The sequence below is a fragment of the Phaethon aethereus genome (genome assembly GCF_964289735.1).
Source record: "Phaethon aethereus genome assembly, chromosome: 3".
Classification (NCBI taxonomy): domain Eukaryota; kingdom Metazoa; phylum Chordata; class Aves; order Phaethontiformes; family Phaethontidae; genus Phaethon; species Phaethon aethereus.
Window position 1 is genome coordinate 122,013,301 of NC_138576.1, and position 27,435 is coordinate 122,040,735.

At 40.6% G+C, this 27,435-nt stretch overlaps 1 protein-coding gene across 1 annotated transcript in view; it reads right to left on the bottom strand.

Annotated features, from left to right (window-relative positions):
* MACROD2 (mono-ADP ribosylhydrolase 2) overlaps positions 1-27,435 on the bottom strand; it is a gene marked incomplete at its 5' end in the record, with an annotated part of 899,733 nt that overhangs the window by 267,778 nt on the left and 604,520 nt on the right. Inside the window, one exon of the mRNA XM_081997745.1 lies at positions 25,018-25,048. Within this exon, the coding sequence (XP_081853871.1) occupies positions 25,018-25,048 (31 nt within the window). The remainder of the gene's footprint in view (positions 1-25,017; positions 25,049-27,435) is intronic.

The following is a 27,435-nucleotide window of genomic DNA, read 5'->3' on the forward strand; positions in this document are numbered from 1 at the left end:
GCATCTTTTTTGTTAGCACAGCCTAAACACTAGACAGGTTTTTATTCATTTAAAATATGCTCCCTTCTCTACGGTTTCTGAAAGGCTCATCACAATCTTAATATTCTTATTTGCCAGTTTTAATGGTTTCATTTTGAAGCAAACCATGAAAAGAACCAAATGCAAATCAACACAAATACTTATGTGTTTCTCTTGCTTTCTCAGAAAAATATCTACACTGGCATGTTTCTGCATATATCAAAATGCAACAGTTTACAGACTGTTCCTGTGCTCTAAAAATCAAACCCAGAGTCCCATTGTTTAATCAACATGACTGTCAAAATATAACAACTTCCATTTATTTAGTTTCCATATTTATTAATGACATTTAATGATATATAAAAGATGCTCTTCAAATCGTAGCTCAACAGTCACATTTTTAAACCGTGGAAGCGTACCGAAGGCCCTCTCTGCAGTCAGTATGACAGGATATATTCACCATGCATCAAGTATTTGCTATGTGGGAATCATCACCACCAGATGGTGTGGAAAATAAAGACATTTCCCAGGCAGAAAGAAAAAAAAGAGGGGAGAGAGCGGGGAGAGAAAAAAGGAAAAAGGCACCAAGCATTTATTCCATGTATGTTCTGAAATCCAATATTATTATTGGTGCTACAAATGCTTTTACCGAATCACACCATACACATGAATAACTGCTTCATCATGGTCATGTGGGTTAAGGCTAGCTATTGGCAACACACTAATCGTAACACTTCAGCCTTACCACTTTATTATACCGAAAGAAAACAAATGAGATGCACAGCACAGCGTGCCTGAAGTGGGGTTACTCAATACATTCCCTTGTGAAACTGTATCTTGCAACCGATCCTATATAATTGCTTTGTCAAAGATGTATTTTAGTGGTCAAAATTAATTCACTCATGCTAGGTTGGTTCCCATTACCATGGTAAATCTGGCCTGTTTAGGAGCAGAGATGGTAGCATTGTATCAACAAGCACAGGCTGTTGCTATTTTTGAGCTTCACCCCCTACTCCTTTTTTTTGTTGGGTTGTTTGGTTTTGGGTTTTTTTTAATATAACCATGGTCACATGGTGATTGGATAAACAAGCTGACTAGTTGCTAGCGTGATCATTTTTGTGGACACTCACAACCTAGAAAGGAAGTGCCCTCATTTGGATCAGCTGCATTGAAGACCAAAGAGAAGAGTCATGAATCTTCTGCTAAATAACCCACCTTGTCTTATTGAACTCATTCAGCCAGAGAAAACCTTATTTGCTGTCCACTCAAAAAGTAACTCTCAAAGACAGTGAAATTAAGTACTGTGAAAAGCCAGTAACCTTTCTGTTACCCCAGTTTCCCCAAGAAACAAAGCTGCACATATTAACTGTATCCCTTATAGACTAGAGTAATTAATTAGCATGCATATAAAGCAAAGGGAAAAAAATTTTCAAAATACATAAACAAAACCATTCTTCTGAAGAAATCATTATATATCTCTCAATTCCTCTCAAGCAAGGAACATGCTCTTTCATTTTCCCTGACTGAAAAAATTCAGCAGCAACAGGAAAACACATATAGTTCCCGAAGAAGGATTACCAATTGCATTCCACCGCTGACATGATAAAGAGGCAGCTGATAGAAGATGGTTAATAAAGAAACCCAAAATAAGCATCTAGCAACTAGTGCAAGAAACAGAATGTCTGTGCTATTGATGCAGTGAGGCGAAGCCAGTAGAGTACTGAAATGACAGTGAGCCCTTCTTCATCCACGCAAGTGCATTGGGAACGCAGTGATCCCCGGTTAAGTAAACCGGGGTCAATGCTGGCACCAGGGCACATTTCAAACCTCATGCAAGTCCACAAAACCAAGACAAGTTGCAGGCCGAGATGCATTGGCTCTCTTGACAATAGGGCTGGCTCTGCCTCAGCTTGTCAGAAAAGATGCCCAGTGTGTGCCCATTGCTGTGCTGACTGACAGTGGTCTCTTGTCTGAGCAGCACGGCAAGCCACCTTCATCTCCAGCTCAGCCGCGTTTTCTGTACAGGGTACAAATCTGGACTCAGCTTACGGCTGCAGTTGAAGAGAGGTCAGTTATAAGAAGGTGGCTAAGATAGAAGAAAAACCATGCCATTGCTGTTTCTCTGATACACACAATATCATACCATGCTTCACTTCACACTCTACTACATTGATATCATTGGAAAAATACCTGCCATATAATTGTGTTAGAAGTATCAGCTGAATATCGACATATACTATAATTATCTAGGTCATATGAGCAGACAGAGGCTTTCACTAACAAGTCTTAGGATTCCCCTAAAGAAAAATTAGATTTCAAGTTTATCCAAGCTGTTTGATATTTATTAACATCGGGAGAAAAAAAAAAAAATTACTGAAAATGCGTTTACGCAGCTGAAGAGGAATAAAGCTTCCCTATGAGTACCTTACTGCAGGAGGTATTACACTGCGATTCTGCAGGAGTACTGCGTATTTGCAAGAGCTTCACTTTTCTGCAGCAGTCAGTACATTTTTATTAGAATTCAAGATTTTGGTTTCATTCTTTTTCCAGCACTTATAGGGAATACGCTTGCAGGAGGACCACATCATGAGTAAACAGGTTCTCTAACAGTCTTCTAAAAAAAGAAAAAAAAAAAAAAAGACAATGTAGCAAGCAATACTAAGCGACTCTCTGGGAAGCAAACTGCTTCAGAGCTGTGCTGTTTATTGTGCTATGTGATGGAGCTTTTCTGCCTGCCAGGGTATTTCTAATGCCCATGTGGAAGCTGAAGCTGAGCATAACAGGTGAAACAGCAGAAAGATGCTACTACAACACTGACAGGGAAAAGATCTCACTACTCTGGCAATTAGCATTCTCATAAGAGAAAGTACATACAATACAAATGCACAGGTAGCTTTGCAATTATAAAATCCACCTACAACAGCATATATGCAATGCTTGCCTAAATTACACAGCCATTTATACACATGTATGCATGTTCATGAGCTCAAGTACATCATTCTTCTTAAAACACACTACATACCATATCCAGAACTGCTATTCCAGAAACAAGTGTTGTACAGAGAAACATTAATTGAAAGAGGTTTCAAAGTGTACATGAGCTCCTTAATGCAGAGTATTTCATCTTCTACTTATCCATATATAGCAAGCAAGCTGTTTTGTTTTAGGGTGGCAACATAATACAGCAAAAGTAATTTGAAACAAAGTGTAAAGCACTAGTCAACTGTGAAATCTCCCATCATACACTGAATTGAACAGCAATGGGATATTGGCTTCATTGTAGTTACAATTCCAACAAGGTTAAACATTTATTCTACCCACTGATTTAAATAAAAATGCCTTGTTTTCTACTGAAGCAATGAGTAGGGAATCAATCTTACCTTCCTCAAGTGCCTTGCTAATGCTGCAACAGATAAAAAAACCAAACCTCCAAAACACACACACACCCCCCCCACACACACACAAAAAAATATTCCACTTGAAACTGGTAGTTTTTCTTAAAAAATGTGGTCCAATGCAGCGATGCTTAACCTTTACTGACACTACCCCAGGCCCTCCTTGACACGCAGTGCCCCTAAGCACTGAGGGAAGCCTAAGCATCCAGAGATCTGCTGTTCAGCAAATAGGGGTAAAGCAACTACACCGGACCTCACAGAGCCCAGTTCCCTATGGAAATGCACCTCACAGTTGATTGCGAACTCTAATTGAAGGCTCGCCCAAAGTTAAGATATTCTCGACGTGCCTCTTCTTGCTGAAGTCTCCGATGTCTACTAATGCATCTGCCACTACAGGCTGGGCAGAAAGGGGCGAAACCGCCATGAGTGGCTCTTTCTTCTCCTTGCTGACGGGATCTTTGTGCAGACAGTGGGAGCCCGGAAAGTGCACTCAAGTGCAGCAGGCTGGTGTGGAGGAAGAGGAGGGGAGGGAGGGAGCACAGGGCCTCTTGCTGCAAGATGGGGTGCAGTGTTTTGAGGAGCAGGGCTGAATCTGGCCAAGACCACATTAGGGCCATTGGCTTCGCTGGAGCTCTCAGTATTTTGACTAGAGTAGGCAGCATGTTGTGACAGGAGTTACAAGTACAAGGACTTGGGGATACACGCGTATGAGGGACGTGAAGGAAGACAAGCTACCATAGCAAAATGAAGGGAAATGACAGTATAAAAAGTCTGAGAAACTTCAGAGGAATAAAACATACATAGGCAATGGACAAAAATATAAAGTCACATAAAACAGCCAGCGTTGCCAGCCCAGCTCTATTCTTTACATCACTTCCACCACATTCAATCGCTCTGACAGATGCAACCCAAGGACCTAGCTGGATTATCTAAAACCAGCAGAGTACTTGGTGAAGGCCATATGTGTACAAGAACAAACAAAATAATCTGACATTATTTCTGCTGAAGCACAGTTCTTATCTCCTCTCTAAGGGAAACCAAAGATTTCCTAAAAGCACATAAAGAAAATCAGCTGAAACTACATACACTTGTCTCCTTGTGGGGAAAGAGGGGAAAAAAAAAAAGGGGAGAAAGATTTTTTTAATCTTTTTCCCCAAAAGACATATATGGAAAAAAGTTATAGGGCAGGTTGAGCGAAAATGCAAGATACTGTGTAAGGCATATTTAATCTACTTAGCTCATGCTTTTTAACAAATACATTATTGATTCTTGGTTTGTGTATATTATTCGCACTGTGGATTTTTTTTTTCCTTTCTTGCCTCAGGCAGTGATAAACCATACTGAAGGGTCACACCGACCAGCAGCTATTGTATTCAGGAAATCTACAACAGCTCAAAACTGAAATATTTCCAGATAATTTAAAGTTCAAAAATGCCAGTACATTTTGGAGGAACAGAGAGGGGGGCGCATCTTATTTTTGATGCTTCAGTTCTTCACTGCAGAGTAGGGCACTTGATACTACTTCAACACCTGCCAAGTGAACACTGCTAAAACAAATGCTTGTGCAGGATGTTTGAGTTGACACATCATTGCACTATCTTATTTTATGCATTAATTTTTAAAGAGGAAGCATTTTTTCCTCCTTGCAGGGATGCTGCTTCATTTCAGCACAAGTCATTTTCCTGGCAAGAGGTGAGCTCCAGCTGAAAATACATATCCTTCCTTTTTTTATCCAGCAAGGGTCACAGTGCGCCTTATTTGATTTTATGCTACTGTATGTATCAGCAACCAGCCAATCTACTCGAGATGCATAACTTCATTTCAGGCTGTATTGCAACAACTTTGTGAACAAAAACTACATGGAATCCACCAGCGGCTATTCAGACTTCCTCCCCAGTGCTGCACTGAAAACTCTTTTTGCTTGTTCTCTTGCCTGCGATCACAGCAATATACACAAAAGGAGAAACGTGATTAGAAAAAGTTTCAGGGATTGGATTAGTAGGAAAACTGGCTTAAAGTAAGGCTAAGGAAAACTTGAAATTTAAAATTGATTTCAGCAAACCTGACTAGTTAGAACTGTGCATCTTATACTTCCAGTGCTCTTAGCAAATCCTCATGTGCTAAAGAGTACAGAACAAAAAATTATTGGGTAAAATGCAAATATATCATAATCTCTTGGAAAACACCCTTGACTCTTCTTCCACCTTTCTGTTTTTAAGGACTCATTCACTCACATGGTATTTATATATACCTGCATTAGCGACTCCTTATTGCAACACTTCTCTTGACTGACAATCAGCCCCTAGCATCAGTTGCCTTTTAAACCCAGCACCACTAGTTGATCAACAAAATAGCCCAGATTTCATCAGGTGGTTCATCAGTGTATCAAAAGATTGCAGCATTAATTGTCAAACAAATATTTTTTAAAATTATGATTTCTGCTGGTAATTTGCATTTCACTCACAATTTTGCATTTACTGACTCTTGCATACTTCAGTGAAAAAGGAAATTAAATCACTAGTTAATGGTGCTTCCAATCCCACAAATTCAAATCCAATTTAGTCTTGATATGAACTGTAGGTCTTACTAACACTTGTTTTAAATAGTATTTTCAGCATGTATGCTGACAAGTTATAATATAATTTTAGGGTTTTTTAATCATTATGTCAGCAAATGCGTTCTGCTTTAGCAGGTAATGGAAATTCCTAATGTTTAGAAAGGTTTAACAAACATCAATATTGGTAAAACCAGCTTTAGAGTAGTAAGATTTCAATTTGCAAGAGGCCATTCTTCAGAGGAAAAAACCCAAACAAACAGGTGTTCCATGTCATTTTGAACAATATTCAAATTGAGACAGGAGAAAGCAAAACGCCATTGCAAATTGCGATTACTGTAGTTAGAAGCAATGCCCATATTTGAAAAGAAGGCGCCTATGCTACGGTTGGTTAGATCAAGCAGCGAAGGACGTGGAAGACTAAGAAATTTCTTTTGTCCAACAACCTAGTACAAATTACGAAGCTGACCTGGACAATTTAAATGTAAATTTCTTACCACCTGTCAGACAAGTGAGATTTAAAGACCTCCACTTAAAAAAACAGGCATCTCCAACCTGAGTCTTTAAGGGAAAATTGACCTCCCACCTCAATTTCCTAGTAAATGTGGCCATGTGGCAGCAAAACAGGTGGTTTATTCCAGCACTTTATTAAATTTAGCTTGTGTGTACACTCAGCATGAGATGATCCACGCAAAGCCTGGGGAAAACAACACTTTTGAGGCAGATCTCCACATTCCACACCACAGCCAAACACAATTAATCCTTTTGGAAACACGACCTCGCAGGTAGATCAGCGGCAGATGTACAGAAAAGGATTTATTGGGTGGAGGATTGTCATTGATTATTAAGCAATGAAGCAAACGAAGGGAAATAACGGATTTTTAATTAGGGGAAATGTAAAAAGAAGGTGGATCAGTTCAAAAGAGCTTTTTACATAATCGAAACCAAATGTGTTGGAGTCAAGCTTATGGAGCAGCTTTAGCTAATGTGATTTCCATTAATTTTATCAGATCAAAGGGTCCTCTCTATATATACAATTACATTCTAGATAGCTTACATTAACATGACAGCTGCACATCTCCAGATCTGTGAAAAATACCACTTCAATGTTGAGTCAGGCCAGGATTATTTCAACAAATTATCTAGTATTCCTCTCATCTCTAGGGACAGAAACCAGTAAAAAAAAAAAAAACAACCCACCCCAAAACTGCATGGAAGAGGGAAAATTATCACTGTATGGGACAAAAATCTAGAGAAGTCTGGGCAATTCAGGCAGATTTACAGAGGTTTTACCTCAGGTCTCCTTGCAGGACTTACCTATGGAAGGGAAAAGAGCCTCTCCCAGCCCTACGCCTTAAAACCGAAAAAGGTGTTTCACAAACTCTCCTCCTCACACTGCAGCAATCATGGACAAGATGGCAAAGAACATGTCTAAATTAAAATAAAACTTCATAATATTTCCCAGTCTCTAAGCCTTTGCTCCCGTGTCGAGGCGCAGGCGTCGAGGCGCTGGCGGCGGTGGGGCTGCAGGGCCGCTGTGAGGGGAGTCCCATGCCGGGGGCAGCCGGTTCTGGCTGGTTCTGGCCGGCGCCAGCCGCCCCTCCTTCTGCAGGCCGCAGCCCAGACCCCCGCAGCACCGGCGGCAGCTCAGGGGAAGCCATTTTGAAAAGAAAAAAAAAAAAAGAGAGAGAAACAGCACCACGAGCCCCCCTTGCAGGAGGGGGTACAGGATTTGAGGTGATGTTGAGCCTGGGAAAGTGGGCGTGCAGGAAAGGCCTTTGCCTCTCACTACCCAAAACCTACTGTAACTGGCAATAAACTAAATTAATTTTCCCCAGTTCAAGTCTGTTTTCCCCATGATAGTATCTGGCAAGTGATCTCCCCTGTCTTTACCTTGATCCACAAGCTTTTGCATCTTATTTGCCCCGCCACCCTCCCCCCGCCTCGTCCTGCTGAGGCCAGCGAGTGGCTGTGTGGCTGTCCGGCGGCCAAGGTCAAGCCACCACAATGCCACGGATTTCTGTCACAAAATATTCAACCTATTCTATTTTTCTGTCACCAAAACACACAGTTTGAAAGACTGCAATATGAAGTCACAATAACATGCAGAAAAACTGTAAAAAAAAAAAAAAAAAAAAGGCAGAGAATGGAAGATTAAGGCATGAGAGTACTTCTGCTGCTGAGACCAGAATAAGAGTTTGCTCAAAAACATATCAAAGAACTATTTTGAGGGGAGTGGAAGAGCAATCTTAGATGTACAAGACTAACAGAACGTCATTCTACAAGAAGGTTCATTTTTATAAATCAATTGCTAACGAAAAGACCTCCACAACAAAGCAAGAAAACTCACAGTACCGATGAGTCAAAAGCAATGGGATCAATACCTATGCTTATTTAAATTATACGTATTCATAGATGAGCTCTGCAAAATAATCTCATGCAGCTTGATGCTTATGCAAATAAAAGTTACCGAACTTACAGTAACTACCTAGAGACAGGAAAAGAATACTGGACTGAAAGTTTGCAGGGCTATGCCACTGAAAATCTGAACATTACTACTAAAAATCATTTCAAAAAGCAAACAAAGGTGCAGTTGCTATCTAAAATAGTTAAGACTAAATAAAAATAAATCATGCTAACACTGTAATAGACATGAATCAGGCCATGTTAAAACCACCATATGTCCAGCACTCGGTATTTAACTTTAAAGTATTCTAGGAATAGAGGAAAAAAAATGAGGGCTTGGGGAAATGTTTTCTCTTCAACTTCTCTTATGACAAATTTCCTGAGAGCGCTGCCAGAGAGAACAGCCATGCCATACAATAACAACGCTTACTGGAACAAAGTCCTTGCCCCAAAGACAACTACTGAACTCTCTCCCATTTTCCCAGCTTCTTGTGGTGGAAAAAAACCCAAAAACCCCACACATTCCAGGAGAATTATCAACCTGCTGCCAGTACCTGTGCCAGCCCCACTGCAACCATGCTGCACTCCCTTCCCCAGGTTGCGAACATGCTCCACCGACTGCAGCTCCTGGTGCCATGAGAGATTTTTGTGGCATCTCCTCCATCCATTTGTGTAGTCATTGCTCCTGGCATCTGAGCGAGGCAGAACTTGTCCAGACTTTGACGTTATTCCAAGAGAAAGTTGTACTTCTGAATTTCCTCTCCATGATATACACATCAAGAAATTAATCCCCCCCACACCCTCCGCTACTCCCCTTCTTTTCTTCTAAAGCCTATATTCAGTATCCAAATGAAAGAAGGATCTCCAGAATTCAGAAGGGTCAAAAGAGGATTTGTATTCTTTTGAAAATAGGAGATTACAATTAAACCACTACGACACAAAAGAATGTAAACAAACAGAAAGACTAATTGCTGCAAGGTATCTGAGTTCACATGAACACCAAAAGAAGGAAAATTAATTCAAATTAAGAAACCCCCTTTGCAACAGGAACCTGGGAAAACCTTCTCTATACAGATTGAAAGAGCAGGAAGGAGAAAAATGCTAAGGATAGCCAACTAGCTTATGTAAACAGGTTCAAAACTGGTTAGAACACTATTTGAAGAGCTAATGTGTAATAATAGTGCTAAGTCAAAGGAGGAAACTATGCACGTGTAAGCTTCTGGGACATTTCTTGTGCTGAAATTTTAGTATGGATCTTGTTTCCTTATCAGTTCCCATCAAATTCCACACATACCTTTCTCATATTCTGCTCTTCTGTAAGAGTGGGGTAATACCACCAGGTACACATCGAAAATAATTGATGAATCAAGAGGACTGAGGTACTTCTGAAAATTCGGTAAACAAATGAGAAAAGCCCACACACTAATTTTAAGAAAGCAAGGTCCGAGAATGGAAAGATATCACCTTCTCAATCCAGTTTTAACAAGTGGAGATGCTACTGCCTGAGGCAGCTCATCTCCGTCCCCCAGGAGTTACTCCACACTCAGACCTGCTAGCTGAGATGTTTGTGTGAACAACCTTGGCTTTCGTCCAAATCAAGTGGGATGGGTTGGCCTCAACAGCTTCAATTTAGGGTTTGGTTTTTTTTTTCCAGCCATGGTCCTTGGGATTGAAATGGATTAGCAAGAAGCTGGACTGACAGACCTGGGGAGGCCATGACTCCTGGGATGGGATGGCCAAGGGAATCTGTGGGGTGAGCACCCTCACAGGAGGTGGAACTCAAGTAGCCAAATAGTGTTTAGATAGGATTGTCTGGGTGTTTTGGTGGGGGTCAGCTTTTTTTTTTTTTAAAGCAAAGTATCTTTTCAGTAACTGCATCCTATGCATATTAATGCAATGATACTGGCTTTAATGCCGAAAATTACAGACAGATAATTCAGGATTGGATTGAAGCACACAATTACCTCCTAGTGTTTACTAAGTGCATATTTAGATTTGTTGTGAAAGAAGTGGAAGAGAGTTTCATCATCAGTTCTGACGTTTTAGAGGAAGATAGAAGCCTTATAATTTAGAGATCCGCAGACATTAATGTATTTAGTAGGCAGTGACAAAAACAAGCAATAAATACAGAGTAACCTAAATAGCATTAGGTACATTAAAAGTTACCAAATTAAGACTCCACATGAAATTCAGGCAGAACCATTTTGTTTAGTAAGTAGAAAAACAGTGAAATATGTTGACAGTAAGAGTCATAAAAACAAATAATAAAAATAAGTAGATTAAAAAAAAATTGTGGAGCTAAGAGAAAACTTAAGACACCAAGAGTGATAAAATGTGGAGCCAAGACTGAAATATATTCAGTGCAAATATCAAGGTGACCTCTTCCTAGCCGGAAGCTTTGATACTGTGAAACTTCAATAATTTGTGGAAATTGGTCTATTAAGTAAACATAATTCATTATCCAATGTAATTTTTAAAAGTAGGTAATTTCTTGAAATGATGTGTAATTTAAGCATAATATAAGTTTATGAACTACAAGTCTATGTTTTATTGCCCTAAGTGCTGATAGAGAAACATTTCTATGTATTCCTTTTCAGAAAGCATTCAGCTTAGTTAAGGTCAGCATAAATGCCATGTAATCAACATGGGAAACTCAGAAGAAGGTCAACCACTAGGAAAAGAAATCTTGAAAACATGAAACAAGCTAAGAAAGGATTCAGAAGTTACTACTTTACCATCAGATGCATGAAATTCCACAACTAGAACACCCCTGACAGCCCTCAGTGAGACAGTGTTGAATATGCTGGCATTATTAAAGAAATTCAACAGTAGAGCAGTTAAATATTTCCATGTCATTTCTGCACAATTTTGAAAAGCATCACCTGATAATATACATGGGGAGTCGATAAAACCTTGTGTATGCACGTAAATTAAACAGAGATTCTTGTACATTCAAATTTGTCAGTTGTACCTTCTCTGCTTCTTGGTCGCCAAGCATGGCAAATACAATCACTGTTTCTGATTACCTATATTCAATAAAATGGTGACAACTCATTAATCAGGCCACACAATAGCGAGACTGGTATAAGGTTCCACAACCTGAAATCCTCATTCGGAATGACACCGAAGTATTGGCAATATGCACCCTCATTACCTGCATCACGGCTGACAGCTGTGATTAGAAGGGAGCTTTGAATCTCACATCTTCCTTTGTGAAGAGCCTACTATACATCAGTAAACTATTGCTTTACTGAAAACTAGTAGATTATAACTTATGAAGTCGACAGCAAAACAAAATAGAAGATTCCCAGAGCACTGACCAGCATGGTCAGCATTTAAGTAGCATTGCTGTTTTCTTCTATATTGTTTTTAGTACTGTGGAAAATGCAGCAAATTTTCCTTTTTTCCCTCACTTTGGGAACTAGGCTTTATTTTTCTAAAAGAGACAAAAGTAATCTTCTCTTAATTAAGCAATGCCTGTTTAGCAACTGAATTGTTCTTTTCTGTTACTCCTAAGGCCGAGGCGGGGGGGCGGGAAATCAAAACAAAAAAACCAGACTACAATCAGCTAGCAAATATAGCTCAAAATGTCACTGGACTTATAGCAGTAATGTTCCTAATGGCACTCGGCTAAAAAAATAACGTTCTGGACTCATAATGCTCTGCTACATCGTGTTTACTAGCTACAACAAAAAGAATGATTAAAAAACCTGTGAGTAGCATAATGTTTAGCACCTATTATGGACACAAGTATAACTACCTTATGGTAATTAAAGGCATGAGAAAATGATTAATGTTCTGAAGCCATAAAACCGCATCACTTGAAAAGCTATTATGGTTGCACTGTCTACAGCTCACAGCCTACACTGGGCAATTTACACTGATAGGAATTCTGCATAAAACTGATGCTCATTTTTTCCAACATTGGGTAACAAACTGGTACATAAAGCTTAAACTAAACACACTGGTCACTACTGGAACAGTCGATTTACTCATGCTAACGATGCAACCGTTTTTAAGATCAGGTTCTACATCTTCCCATTCTGTATTTTCCCCATCAGAACGCTGAACAGTTCACACTGTCATCTCCATTTTAGAAATGCGCTTTTGATCACGAAAACTGAGAAACAGGAAAATGGATACAGAAAACATGCTACGGGGCTGCCAGCTGGAACAGTGTGCTGACATTTGTACTGGCTCTTATTTAGCTCAGGGATGTCTGAATCGGGTCCTCCCCACGCAGGATCAGCATTAACGTTACTCACGTTGAACAGTACAGGTCACTTGTTGAGGAAGGCGAGTGTTACTCCATTTGACTAAGCAAACCGTTATTTGGCTTTTGACAAACCAAGTCACAACGTGCGATGAAAGATGCTGTTTTCCATATGGGATACTTCCAGCTCCTTGAAAGTGAAGGTTTAATGTTCTTATTCCAGAGAGAAATGAAAATAGAAGGGGACAGAAAGTTCTCCACTGCCACAGCATCACATACAGTAAATTATTACCCTATAAGTAGTATTATACATTATTTCTGTTAAAGGGTTCTTTCAAACATCACAGAGAGAAGGGAAGGGGGGGCGGGGGGAGTGATATGCTGCATTGTCCAAAACTAAATTGGAAAATCATAGATACAGTTTATCATCTAGTAATATATAGGAAAGCAAGCACTCCATTCTCTTGTATATAAGTAATATATTGAAAGGAATAAAAAGAGACACACACACAAATCGTTTACAAATCAGACTTTAAAGTAATGTTCCTTCCAAGGGGCTAGATACGCTTTCAGGAAAAAGTAAGATAACAAAGTCTTCTCTGCCTAAAATGAACATTATAAGAAAGGTATGATATATTGGACCAGATCTCTCCTCTGCTGGAGTCAACGAAGCTAGAGTCAAAGCGAATAGGGTAAATTACAAAAAGCTACATCTATTCCTCTAAATGCAATGGAGTATTTCACAGCTAGTGCAAACCACTATACCTTCTCTGAAACCAAAATATATTGACTTACTCCAGCGTGAATTTAGCTCTGTTTCCATGTTAGTTACCAGATGAAAACCTAAACTCATAGCAGTAGATAGTATAAAGAACATTATTATGAGTAGGCCAGTTAAAATAGGGTCTCATATTCCAAATATAACGCTAGAAGCCACACATGTGCTGCACCATTCCAAGAAGTATGTAAGGAGAAAACAAACTAAAACATCTACAAAAAGATCTCAAGTTTTTTTCCATAGCCGACAAAATAAATCTAGTTCTTTAAGAACTAGAAAGTTTAAGGTGGGGACAGACTTTTTAGCAGCGCCTCTAGCAACAGGACAAGGGGTAATGGTTTTAAGCTAAAAGAGTGTAGATTTAGACTAGATATAATGAAGACTTTTTTTTTTTTTTTCCCTACAATGAGGATGGTGAAACCCTGGCACAGGTTACCCAGAGAGGTGGTAGATGCCCCATCCCTGGAAACATTCCAGGTGACGTTGGACGGGGCTCTGAGCAACCTGACCTAGCTGAAGATGTCCCTGCTCACTGCAGGGGGGTTGGACTAGATGACCTTTAGAGGTCCCTTCTGACCCAAACCATTCTATGATTCTTCAGGCTGCTGTTTTTCCCTTTCCACCTGGAACCAACCTACACCCTTTTCCCTGGGACAACTTCAGAGACTAGCTATCATCGCTCAGGCCTGCTAGCAATAATCCTTGCTGTGACCGGCTTCTGGTGCAGCAGCCATAACATGTCCACCCAAACCAAGGAGCCATTTTGGTTCCTATGGGATCAGACACAAAAATCACTCCTCACAACATAAATTTAGGTTGCGCTCTCTCCGGGGACCTTGCAAGCCACAGCACGGTGACTCTTCCTCCTCAGGACTAATCCAGGTGATCCCCATCCCACAGCAGTGATGAACGAGGTGCCGGGTAGCACTCAATAACCTTTATCGCACTCACCAAACCCTGTCGCCGAGAGTGAACAGTTTGTTTATGGGTGGTGCTGGTGACAGGCACACCAGCAAGTCCTCTCCTTCAGTCTAACGGGGTGAATTGAAAGATTAGTCTGTCATGCCGGCATGAGGCCTCATTTTTCTTCTGTGTTACACAGGTCGGCCCCTTCCCGCAGCCCGTATTTGATTGTGATTAATTTGTCAAGGCTGGCTATAGCATGGAAATGAAGAAATGGATTGCCAATTACAGTTAGTCTTCCCACAGAACAGCCCTCGAACCGGTGCTATTCTGCAGTAGTGACAGCTCAGAAATAAACTGAATTCAGCTCTATTGAGCAGAAACCTGACCCAAAGTGTATTTTAAAGCAGAAGGTGACTTTTCCCACCCCCCTCTCTAACCAGCTCTTCAGTAAATGGTTGACTTCTATCCTGCCTGCCTGGCAGGTACACAAAAAGGCCATCCACATTTATTTTTGTAGTCACCTTGTTAAGACGAACTGAACTTCTGGCTTAACACTCTTCAACAAGGTGGACATTTGTTTCTGAATACCTCACCCTGAGTAAGCCTGAGGGGAAATTTAATATATATACCATTACTGCTAAGTAAACAAAACCAGCAATGATTCTGCTCTATACAGAAGCTTTTAAAAGCATTCAAACTTTCTCCTGACCAGTACTCACAGAAAGGTAAATTTTGACTTGCTGCATTTCCTCTGCAGTAAACCTCATGTGTTCTCATAAGCTGTTTAATATTTCTTTGTTATAGACAACTAGCTTAAATTGAATAATCAGATTCTGATAGATTAACGAAACAGGAAACAATTCCACAATGACATGATTTTTAATTAATAATTATTAATATGGAATTTGAGAAATAATACCTCAGTCCCAGTAACGCATGCATGCAATTCATTTTACGCGCTAGTACAACCACCAGCAAATTACTCAAGCTGCATAAATTCAAAGCATGTGTACAAACCTAACTCTCTATTACCTTAGAAATTCAGAGTTAAAAAAAAAAATTCCCTCAACAAAATTCAGACCACTGTCATAGATGCTTCCTTCCATTGTTCTAATTCACTGTATTTTACACTATGGTCCTGGGTATCACATCTTCAGCCAGGAGAAAGGTGAAAGTGTTTCCACCAGTCAGCAGCACACGATTGGCTTTAAATGTGTTCTGAAGACAACACGGCACAACTCTCCTCCAGGCCCAAGGTGGCCTTCCATTAACACAACCGCCACCGAGATCTGTGGTGTGCAGAACCGCAGAACACGTCTTATAAACGGGATCCTGGCTTAGAAACAGGATTAGTCATTCATTACCCTGACTCATCTGACTTTGCTATTCTTCTTCTGCCTCAGCGGCAGTTGCCCTTTCCCGTGATCTATGGTAGCATTCCTATCTAACAAAGACACAGAAAAAAGGACAACACAGTGAACGACGCTTGGAGGCAGAGACACCTTTAAATTGTATTTCAGGTACTTCAGTGAGACTCAAAATAGCAGGTCTATTCTGTTGTTCTTTTTCTTTCATTTTAGGAGAAAGAGAAAGGATTTGCCCTCACAGCAGTACATTTTTTCCTTTCACAGGTCACCTAAAAGCCCTGATATTCTCACGCGTACTTCTTCCACACTTCTCGAGGCAGCCTTCAGACACCAAATATATGAATGACAGATGATTTTGGTAACGTAGAGTAAATTTATGTATATGGTGACTTTCTGTATATGTACTGGAGTAGTATTTAGGGTCTCCAACACTGACTAGGCGCGTTGCAATATGTATCGTATAAATACACAGTAAGAGACAATGTCTGCTACGGAGAACAAAAAGTAGGACAAATAAGGGGCGGCCCCACAATATTCTGTGGCCACACCTAGCCAGACCTATCACCGTGCACTAGAAATAAGGAAAGAATGTGAAAGAAGCTGTTTTCCCACGGCATTTACTATCTAATGCAGCCACAAAAGTTCAAAAAGATTAATACCTTTGTGGTAAAACTAACTGATATATGTCCCACCACAGACAGTATTCCTAGTCAACTTTAGCATCTCGGGGATTTTAAAAGCTACTTTAGGACACACAAGCAAGAGACTAGTACAACTACTTTGTTCTCATAGAATAAGTTTTAAGCTGGGAGTGGGATTCAATATTAACTGAATATACTTAACAGTTTTAATTCATAAGTGTCAGATAAAACAATCATATAAAAATGATCGTAGGTGATCATCTAGGACTAAAAATCTTATCCTAGGCATTTTTAAGATCTTTTTCGAGCTGCTAAAGTATAGAGAGTGTGCGTTGTATAACTAAGATTACATTTAAGACTAGTTATGCCACAGTGCAGGGGTAAATGAAATCACTCCTAATACAACACGCATCAGCTCTAGTGCAAGTTTCCAAACCCAGGAGTAGTTTTATAGCTGGTTTTGGCTGGGATAGAGTTAATATTCTTCTTAATACCTGGTATAGTGCTGGTTTGGATTTAGTATGAGAATAATGTTGATAACACACGAATGTCTTCAGTTGTTGCTAAGTAGTTGTGGTGCTTACACTCAGTCACAGACTTCTCAGCTCCCCAGGCGCTGCCAGCGGGGAGGTGCACAAGAAGCTGGGAGGGGGCACAGCCGGGATGGTCGACCCAGACTGGCCAGTCCATAGGGATAGTCCATAGGGATAGTCCATACCATACAACGTCTTGCTCAGCATAGAAATGGAGCTGGCCGGGGGCGGGAATTGCTGCTTGTGGACGGGCTATAGATCACCGGGTGGTGAGCAATTGTTGCATTACTTGGTTTTGTATATTCCTTTATCAGTAATATAATTACTATTATTTCCTCTTTCTTTGTTGTCCTATTAAACTGTTTTTATCTCAACGCACAGGTTTTTTTCCAATTCTCTCCCCCATCCCACCTGGGGGGGGGGCAGGGGGGTGAGTGAGCAGCTGTGTGGCACTTAGTTGCTGGCTGTGGCCAAACTACGACAAGCTGTCAAGATGATACCTATTCTTCTTTAACTAGATTAATTTTGTATTAAGTTCCTCCCTTCAAGGAAGATCAGTTGCATCATGAAATGTGACTGAAACCATTAAACTAGCTGTCTGTCTTTTTACAATGTGTTTAAAACTCCGAGGTAACATACTTCATAGACAACATTTTCTGTAGAAATGGGGAACACATGAAAAAGATGTTCTTATAATTACTAAATTGTCACTCTACATTTAATCACAAATACGGTTAAAAGACACCCACAACACCACAATATTCTCCTCTTGCAACCTGTGTTGCTATAGCACCTGATTAGATCTCACCAAGGAATCTGAGGTAATGGTGTCATTCCCTGATGTCAATCTCACCTGTCAATGAAGAAAACATGCAAGAAGCTTGGAATCACAGAAAAAACCCAGCTGGAAGGGCTACGGCACTTCTGAAAGTCATCTGGTCCAACCTTCTGCTCAAAGCGGGAACAATTTCAAACTTGGATGAGGTTACTCACAGAACCCTTACAGAGCACATCTTTGTCTTTGCTTCTGAATGCTGACTTTTCAAGACGAAAGATAAATGTAGAGAAGTAGTCATGAATAGCAATATACACACTTAACTGGTTGATGTAATTATCTGAATAGGTATCCAAATGATTAGACTAGTTGCTAGTAGCCTCCTAACTCTTTGAGACAGTGATTTTTAAGTTATCTAGGGCCAGTGCATGCCTTCATACACATTTAAAGCTAAGTAAAGTGAAACTGTATCATTTTGAACTTGGGCATCCTTCTGCTGCTGCCTTCTTCCTACTACGCTGCAGCATGTTCCACACTCAGTAAAGCCAATGCAAACAGTGGAATTCAATAATGGATGGGGCTCCAAGTTTAGTTTGACAGACATGTTATTTTCTGGAGGAAGGGGCAAGATTACACCAAAGAAAGTGTTTGGATAGCAACAATTGGGCCTTTTACCAAGAAGTATTTTATACTTCATGTACCGTATTAATTTAATGTCTCCAGGACAAAGTCCGTATACCTATTTTCTTACTTAAATTCCTTTCTTGAGAAATTAGCTTCAAAGAGATTTAGCTTTTCCTGATTGTAAAGCCATAAAACAAACACATAAGATTATCTTGTTGACATCAGCCAGGAAAATTCAGAAAAGGGAATTAAGTGATACTGTTGGTATATAACAATACAGGGTTTTAACTTTCATCATGGTAATTGAGACATTCTCAATTCTTTGAAGAGAAAACCACAAATACCAAAACAAACATTATATCTGACCAGCTGAAGCCCTGTTCGTGATACCAGCAATATGTTTTCTGAATACCAGAGATCTTTCTCATGCTTTGCAGAATAGTTTGTCTGGAGAAAAAAGAAAAAATACAGAAAGGAAATAGGGGAAAAGCACCCAAAGTCCAATGTGGTTTTGATGCCTTTGGAGATGTTACTGGCTTTTCTTCAACAGTCTGCAGGTAACTATACAGCTCATTGCAAAAGTAACTAGACATGAGCCATGCTAGGAGCTTCAGGATGTAAACCACCATGAACTAAGAGCAAGAGAGCACACAAACAATTCTTTCTTGCAGAGTAGGACCAAGACAGTGAGATTAAAGAGTATAGGCAGAAGTTGCAAGATTGAAGGGGGCAATTAATATATGTAAATACAAACTCAGAGTAGCGAGCTTAACAAAGGAGCCAGGCCTTCCAGACTTTACAAAGCCTTAAGTTCTTCATTTTTCTGCCAATTTTAAAAGAAAAAAAAGTGACTACTCTCGATCTTTTCCTAAAAAGAAAAGGGAAAAGACAAAAAGTGAGGCCATGAGGCAACCGAGTATTCAGTGTTCAACAGTCTAAGCTTTCAAAGGGAAATTTTTAAGGACAGTCACTAAACGCCATTTTAGTGAAGAACAGGAATTGTCCCCTAGTATTCAGAGGAAATGCTGTAAGTTGGGCCAGTCAGCAAGAACTTCAGAATAGATAAAATTCTAGATAGCCTGACAACATTATCCATAAAATGCCAATTTCCACTGAAAAAGAGAGCTTATTAAGTCTCTTGTCTGGAATCGAGTTTGAATTTCTCCTTGCTAAATATGTCATATGAATGGTAATTTTAGACTGTTGAGAGCTCATCGACTTACACTTTCCAGTAATAATTTTTTCAGTATTTAAAATATGGGAAGAGACCAATTAGTATCATGGGCACTTTGCTGTCTGAAATAAGGACTCTGTTAAATAATGCATGCAACAAATTTTTATACAAGTAGTAATTAGATTTCTAGGATTACTTGAATATTATAATAGTCACTTCATAGCTGTTACTATTATTAATTTTAATAATAAACTCAGTTAACTGGCGATCAGTCCCAAAAGAAGCGACAACAAATGAGTTATCATATATCTTCATTTTCACTGAAGTATTACATTACACAAATTCTGGAGCAAATAACAAAATGCAATTAACTTCCCAATGAGTTACAAAAAAATTACTGTTAAAACCACACAGTGGTGTCAAAAAGGTTGATGCAGTCTGAGTTGAGGGATGAGGAGCCGCTGATCAGGTTAAAAAAACAGGCTTAGTAACAAGAGACAATCTTTTTAAGGGGATCTTTCCTTACGTGACCTACTGGATTCCCCCCCCAGTCACAGAGAATTTATATGATAATATCTGTTCTGCTAGGTCACCATAATTGACATCACAGTAGGCAAAGGCTGATGATTGTGTACGGCATCAGGCCATTGTGATGGTTACAGGGACCCAAAGCACCAGACTGTAGATAAATACAAGCCTGTTTCGTGGTTACTTTTTTCCCCATTTGCGTACAGCGGCTCTGAAAAACTTGCAGCTAGCTCCTTCCTTGAAAAGATGACAGTGCAACCCTTATTAGAATTGCTCATTAAAAAAAAAAAACCTATCTTAGGAATGAAACGCCAACAGAAAATGAAAAGCAGCAGATGGGAAAGACAGAAATAGATTGCCTCAACCTTTAGCCCTGTGTCAGGAATTTATTCTGCCTTTGAAAACATTTGGTTTAGTCTTCTGTCTCAGATTTTCAGAGGGCTTTTATAATCCTACAGTAGCACACCTGTCAGTTAATCCCTTGTTATAATCTATCTCGGATCACCTCATGGGGAGAAGAGCTGATGGATATGCTCCCAGCCCTCTGCAGATCGGCAGGATGGATCGTTCTTCGGATATTGCGGAGGACGCGCTGGAGGTCAGGACAGCTGTGACACGGGCTGGCACTAGACCAAGGGACTGCTCTCCCCAGATAAAGTCAAAGCAGAGCAGAGGATCTGGGATACCGCCCTGCATCCTGCCTTGAGAACGTATTATATGCTTCTATTTCCTATACACACACTGCATACTTGACACTTTTTTTTTTTCTTTCCCCTCTCCTTGCTTTCTAAGCTTGCTTTTCAGACTCTCTTTTAACAACACATAATAAATTTAACTTTGCAATGTTTTGCCATGACCAGGCCAAAGGTGCAAGTAAGCGTAAATGGCCCGATTCTAAAAGAAACAAGTCTTACTCCAGTGTAGTAGAGGTGTTTAAAACGTGGTGAACCTGTGTATTTCCACGCCTAAATCACTGCAGACATCCCGCGCTTCCATGGGTTTTGGTCTTTTCTTTCGTTTTCCAAGTTTTTAAAAGAAACTCAAATCTACATTCGTAACAAAACCTAAGAGCTGTCATTATCGTTTTTTCTCAGAAAGGATCGATAATATCATTCCAGTGAAAGTCAAGCTAAGGTAAGATACACAGCTACACCGATGTAGAGACAAAAAGAAATACCAACTGGAGGTATCTCCCCCTCTTTTCCCCCCCCCCCCTTAAGTTTAAAATAACATTTAAATACTTGCTTATGCTGCCAGTATAAGCACCGAGGAACAGAAGCCAAACCCTGTATTACTGTAAAATAACAGTAAGAAAGTAACGAATAGGTGTGCATAGACCATAATCTCTTTAACTCCTTCCATACGTGGTCCACCCCGTAATTATCTCTCAACAGAGCATTGTGACAAACACGAAAATTCCTGTCCTCTCGCATCCCTCTGCGGAGCCTTCTTTTCACTTTGCAGCTCATAAGGTTTGTGGCACCGTATCAGACGTCCTTGTTCACTTTGCAGGCTGCAAACACCGGAATTTGTGGATAGCTTCTTAGAGACATGATAATGAAGTGCTCTTCCATAAAATCTACTGAAGAAAGTAGCTTCCCCCCCGCCTCCTTCTGGCAGCACCTCAGACATAACAAGATGGTAATTATGAAGAAAGTGGATGTGTAAACGGGAATTCGCTGTGTATAAGGTGAAAATCTGACACACTACAGCATAAAATAACACTTTTTACCCACTGGACTACAGATTTGTCTGTAGATTTATTTTTACCACTTTTTTTTTTTAAACAGATAGTAAAACTGCTTTGGAAAAGGGAAGAGAGTCAAAATTATAAGAAAATCCCTAAAGATCCAGCTGGCCTACAGAAAAGCTGTGATAAGGTTAAGATTGCACTCTCGCTCATGCTCGAGTACTATCAAACAGCGACTGAGGATCTGTCACTTGATACTCCGGCACCTCCCTAACAATACAGGAGCGACGCGAGTCCTCTGTATCCCTCCTGAAGCGGTTTTGTTTATGACACTTCATGCTCTCGATATAAGGGAAAGCATTTATTGCAGCAGAAGAGAGTCACCCTGGGATCCACGGGGATATGAATAAGTCTAAGAAAGCAAAGGGTGTGAAGATTATCAGTTTATAAGTGTATGAGAGGTGACAGGGATCTCTTAGGAAAAGATAGCACCTATTTTTTTTTTCTTTCATTTTTCTTTTTTTTTTTTCTTTTTTTTTTTTCTTTTTTTTCTTTTTTTTTCTTTTTTCCCCAGAACGCCTGTGGGTAGACCCTTATTTGTTTTGCAATCCTTACAAACGTTCAGCATTGGTTGCTTTCCGCTGCAGTTTTTTTAAAGATTTAATCCCTCATTTGAAGCTATCAGACTTCTAAAACAAAATCCCTCATGAGCAAATTTGTTGCCAGCGCTCTTTAAATAGCATCACATTAAAGGTAAAGCTCTGATTCCTGGCACAGCGCCTTAATGGTGGGGCTCTAACTTGTTCAGGCTGGAACATCTACAGTACTACGGGTGGAGACGGAGTGTCCGGAAAGTGTTCGGGGAAGAAAGGCAGACCTTTCCTCCATCCAACACCCTTCTCGAGAAAAGCAACCTGCCCTTAGCCAAAACCTCAAGAAAGAAGCTTGCTTGCTCATTTCTTCCCAGTTTCCTTTTCACAGGAGAAAAGGAGCGCTCTGCAGCGATGCAAACAGGAAAGGACTGCTCTCCGGAGAAGTGTGACTACTCTCTCCTAGTAATAATAACAGAAAAGGCAAGCAATCTAAGCATTTACAAGAATCTGGAGCAGAACGCAATCCAGATTCCGAAATTGGATACACTCAGTTGATCTCTTGCCAATTTGTCCACATCCATCTGGAGGTGAAATGCATTTCTCAGCCAAGGGTTTCTGAAGGGACAGCACTTGTTCATATGGATCTGAGGTGAGAAATCAAGGCTGTAATGTTCCTTCAATAACATTTTAGTGGGATAGTCCAGTGTTAAGTGCACAATACATAAAAGCAATACTAATCAGCCAGGCCAGCAGGAATGAAGTTGAGCCGCTTGCTTGTCTAGACGCTGGCTTTATCTAAAGGAACGTGCACGTACAGAGGGGGAAAAACCCAACAAAACCAGAAAGACTGCAACATAGTTTTGAGGGTTTTGGGTGTACTTCACACTTCAAACACATCACACAGCATAATTTTGGCATTGCAACTACTATCAAACATTCTTGAAAATATTGACACCTGAAGCCTGATGCAAGGTTGCCTGTTTAATTACTACTCTCAGGCAGTACGTCAGAGTCTGGAAAGAAGGTTCTTCCTCCTCTCCCCCAAGCTAAGTACTTTTTTCTTTGATGAATAGAAAATATTTATTAAAATGTAAACAGTAAAATCAATTAGAGATTACATTCCCAAAACAAACAAAAAAAGCAGCCTCAGAAAACCAGTATTTTAGCAGAAACATCCAATTAATTCATTTCCAAAGGTGAAAACAGCAAGCAACTACTGAAACAGCATCTGCAACGCTATGTAATTTTTCAGTAATGCCACAGCTTTCCAGTTAAAATCAATGCGAACATCAAAAAAAGCGTCTGTTACCTCCAGAAAAGAAAACTCAAGATTCCTACCAGAGATCCTTTCCCACTTACTTTACTGACTTCAGGGAACCATATTCCTCACCTGCTGAGACCTTTTCTACCAACTAGGCCAATTCTAAAATAAAGCGGACTACTATTGTTTGTACATTCCACTTACTAGTAACTTCCATATATTTACACAATGTCTTGCCCGTTTTTGTAAACTAAAACCAAATGTGTCTATGTTAAAGATCAAGATTTAAGCCAAAGAGTCAAGAACTAAAATGCAGAGCTCCCCAAAAGTTTAAGAGGAGGACCTGAGCTGAGGGCAGAGAAGGCAGAGCTTTATGTGAAACCAGATTCATGTCCAGTGACTTCTAGTGTTTGTGGAAATGGCACCTGCATGTTCTTCTGCCATAACGAAAGCGCAGCTCAAGTAGAAGAGGATACAGCAAAGCAATTTAGATTCTACCTTCTGAAGCCTAATTCAGATTTACAATCATCAAACAATCAATTTTAAATAAGAGGTCCTTGAAAAAGAAGCAACAACCCTAAATATTCCTGTCATTTGTTCCCCTCCTGCATCTACAGTATCTGATTAGTCAAAACTCAATTTATCTAAAAATTATTATATGTTACTTTCATGCAGCAGCAGCAGCAGCAGCTATGTCATACTGTGCTGGTACACGATGACTGCATTTTATTTATTGCTGCTTAGCGTGTTTCTCTAAAACCCTTGAATTGTACAAGTAATCTAACCTACTATCTTTTGTATGCATTTACTGAACCTAAATGAAAGAAAAATAATCCTATATTATTTTTAAATGAAAGAATATTTTTGTTCCCTCTAAATTTGTATGTCCTCTCACAAATTTCTCCTCTTTTTTTTTTCGCAATAGCTTATCTTTTTCCTCCTTCAGATATCATGCCCACTTCTTCCACATTGCTAACCAAAAAGCAGCTGACTGCTACTAATGGATTGCTTTAAGATTACAACAAAGCAAGTGACAAATTTTTACAATAACCCTTTCCCCCCAGTTCTTCAGGCGGTATTAATTTGCATGTAAACTAATAAACTAAAAACGTGGAAGTACAACTCAAGGGAACTAAGACAATTTCATGTTATTCTTGCAAGTTTGCTTGAGGAAAACCTACTTTTTCCCCAGTGTCCTACACTGGGGAGTCTTGCTTGCCTGCCTTCTGGATGGAAAATTTTGCCAAAACCCTACTTTTCTCCGCTGAAGCCACAGCAGTGTGTTTAAGAGTTACTGGAGCTGCAGAAGCGTAATCACAGTCGCGGGCCTCGGCTCGCAGGCTGAGAGTTGTGCTAAGGGCTGCATGACAGTACCCCACTCATCAGCACCCCAATACCCAGTCACAGTCCAAGGCTTTGGTTCTCTGTTATTTAACGCAGTACAAATAGATTCGCAAGCCAGACTGACTGATGAGACATCCAATATGAAATATCGCTGTTTAAAACAATAATAATAGGAAAAATTGAATTAGCAGCAAGTGACGTCTGAGGTCTTACTTACCATAAATTCCTGTTGAAATACAAGGAAATGCCTGTAAAACAGATGAAAGAAAGAGAAAAATCAGTGGGACTTCTGTTTGCCAAACGTTTTATCAAAACCAAGGGTATTCTTAAATGGACAGGTATTACATGTTGTAGCCTTCACTGTTACAGCATTCAATTCACAGGCATTTTCATGTCATTGTAAGAAACACACTTCATATGTTTTCCTTGCTGCCATGTTAATAAAGCTACATTCTTTTTCTCAACTTGAGCTATGAGCAACATCTGAACCCAGAATCATTATTAAAATTCCCTTTTGAGCTAAAAATTAACGTCATGAGCTAGTACAGTAAAAAAAAATAAAGTCATATTCTCTGGGTAGAATTAGACAATGTTTCTTCACTAGTAAAATAAGGTTGGCCAGCTTAAACCCTGCCCTGCCCTCCTCTGCCTCTTTGCCATGCCCTGGTTCACTAAAAGCTCCTTTTTTGCTTCAGAGCCTTTCATTTTTTAACCTCAGTTCTTTCAGACATGTGGTTTACGGTGTGACCCAACACAGCTCTACGGGTACAACTCAAAGGCTCGCAAACTGGCGCAGGGAGAGGAACTCGAAGGTGCTGGGTAAAAAGAAAGGGTACATTTTAGGGTCAGTATGGACAACAAAGAAAACGCATCACGTAACAAAAAGCTGGTTACAGACACTGTGCCAGCAAGAACGACAATTTACGTTTCTCCTAGCTGTACGTGCTGTCTAGAGATTTTCATTTCCGTGAGCCAGAGTCAGTTTTCCACCGGGAGAAACAAAAGCTGTACATGGTTTCACAAGAGAGACAATTTTCTTTGTGTGCAGTTGATACGTGATATCACCTTTGCCTCTCACCTCCGGACTGACAGCAAACGCAGCTCAAAGGTACAAGAGCACCTGGGACCGAAGTCTCAAATATCCACCCTCGGGCTCCCTCCAGATCCCCTGGCGATGAGTCATCATACAAAAGAAAGGAATTCTTCTTTACTTAATCACACAGGAAAACATTACTCAAAGCTAATGCTTGCTTTATATTTAACCAGGGAATTAATTAGGGAATGGTGATTAAGAAAGGAGAGGTCTAATAGAAAGAATACATCCTCCCCTCCCCTCTGAAAATACTTAAGTAAAATAAAGTGGGGGAGAATTATAGTCTCATTCCTTCTCACAACCACTACGACTTACATCCTGAAAAATACTTAGCTTTGTAGTTTGTACCCAATAAATCACAATGAATCAGCTCTTTAAGGAAATTAGGAATGGAACAGGAGGAAAAAAGAAGGAAAAAACCCACCAAAAAACAAAACCCACAAACCCTCACGCAGTTACAGAGCTCAGGCTGAGGTGGCAACAGACGCTCCAGCAACGAGAGGCGCATAAGGGATGATTTTGTCCAGTTCAGCAACAGATTTGAAAATTCGCCACCGTTGAAGTTTCACACGGGAAGATACAATTGCTCCAAACAAGTGCTTTGTTTACCGTTCTTTTCCACAACTGGAGTAACACCATGTGATTTAGATACTCTTACCAGGGAAGAAGTAACAGAGTATTCAAGGTTCCTTCTCTTACTGGCCCCACAACTCTAGGCAAGGGGAAACAGTCCTGCAGCACCTCCGAAATACCATCAGCCCCACAGCTCCTTGGGCAACGCCACACACGGTGCCCACGGGGAGCAGCACCACAGCCGAAGGCTTCAGATCCCCACGCGTGCGGCAAAGCCCCCCACCTGGGGGACCACGGGCTGGGGCAGCTCTGCGGCTCCCGGGCAGCGGACGAGGACCGTGCACCGGCTCCCCCCGCGGCGCTGCGGGTGGATCACGCGTGCAAAGCAAAGGGCACCCGGCTGATAGGGCGTCCAAGCAAGCTGCATCTACTTAAAGCCCTGATGGTGATCTTGAGGGGATCGACAAGACCAGCCGCTGCACGATGGGACGGGCTCAGCACACACTGTCAGGACCTCGCGCCGCAGCCGTGTTTACTGGGGCCGAGTGCCTTGAAGGGGAGGCTGTGGGCTCCAGCGGACTGGGCTTCCTTCTCAGCTTTGCTGGGAGAAGAGGAGATTCGACAACCGCGTTTTCAGCATCGGGCGGCAGACGTTTGTCGCGTTTCTTCATCTCCATTCACCAAATACACTGCTCTGAGGCTGTTCGGCAAGCTTTAGCCAGCAATTTGCGTGCTGCGCGTGTTTCTTAATACCTACTCTAAAATCACTGTGTAGACACGCCGTAGTCATTGCCTTCAGTTTCTGTCGTGCAGCTGAAACATATCTGAACGGAGCTGCAAGAGTATGTAAAACCCCACCAAGCTCCTTCCGAATACCGGTCTCTGCTATAGCTTAGATGAGCTCTGCCCCCTCCCTCATTCAGAGATGATGACAGCATGTAACCAGCAGATGTAATTTCGTAAAATGTG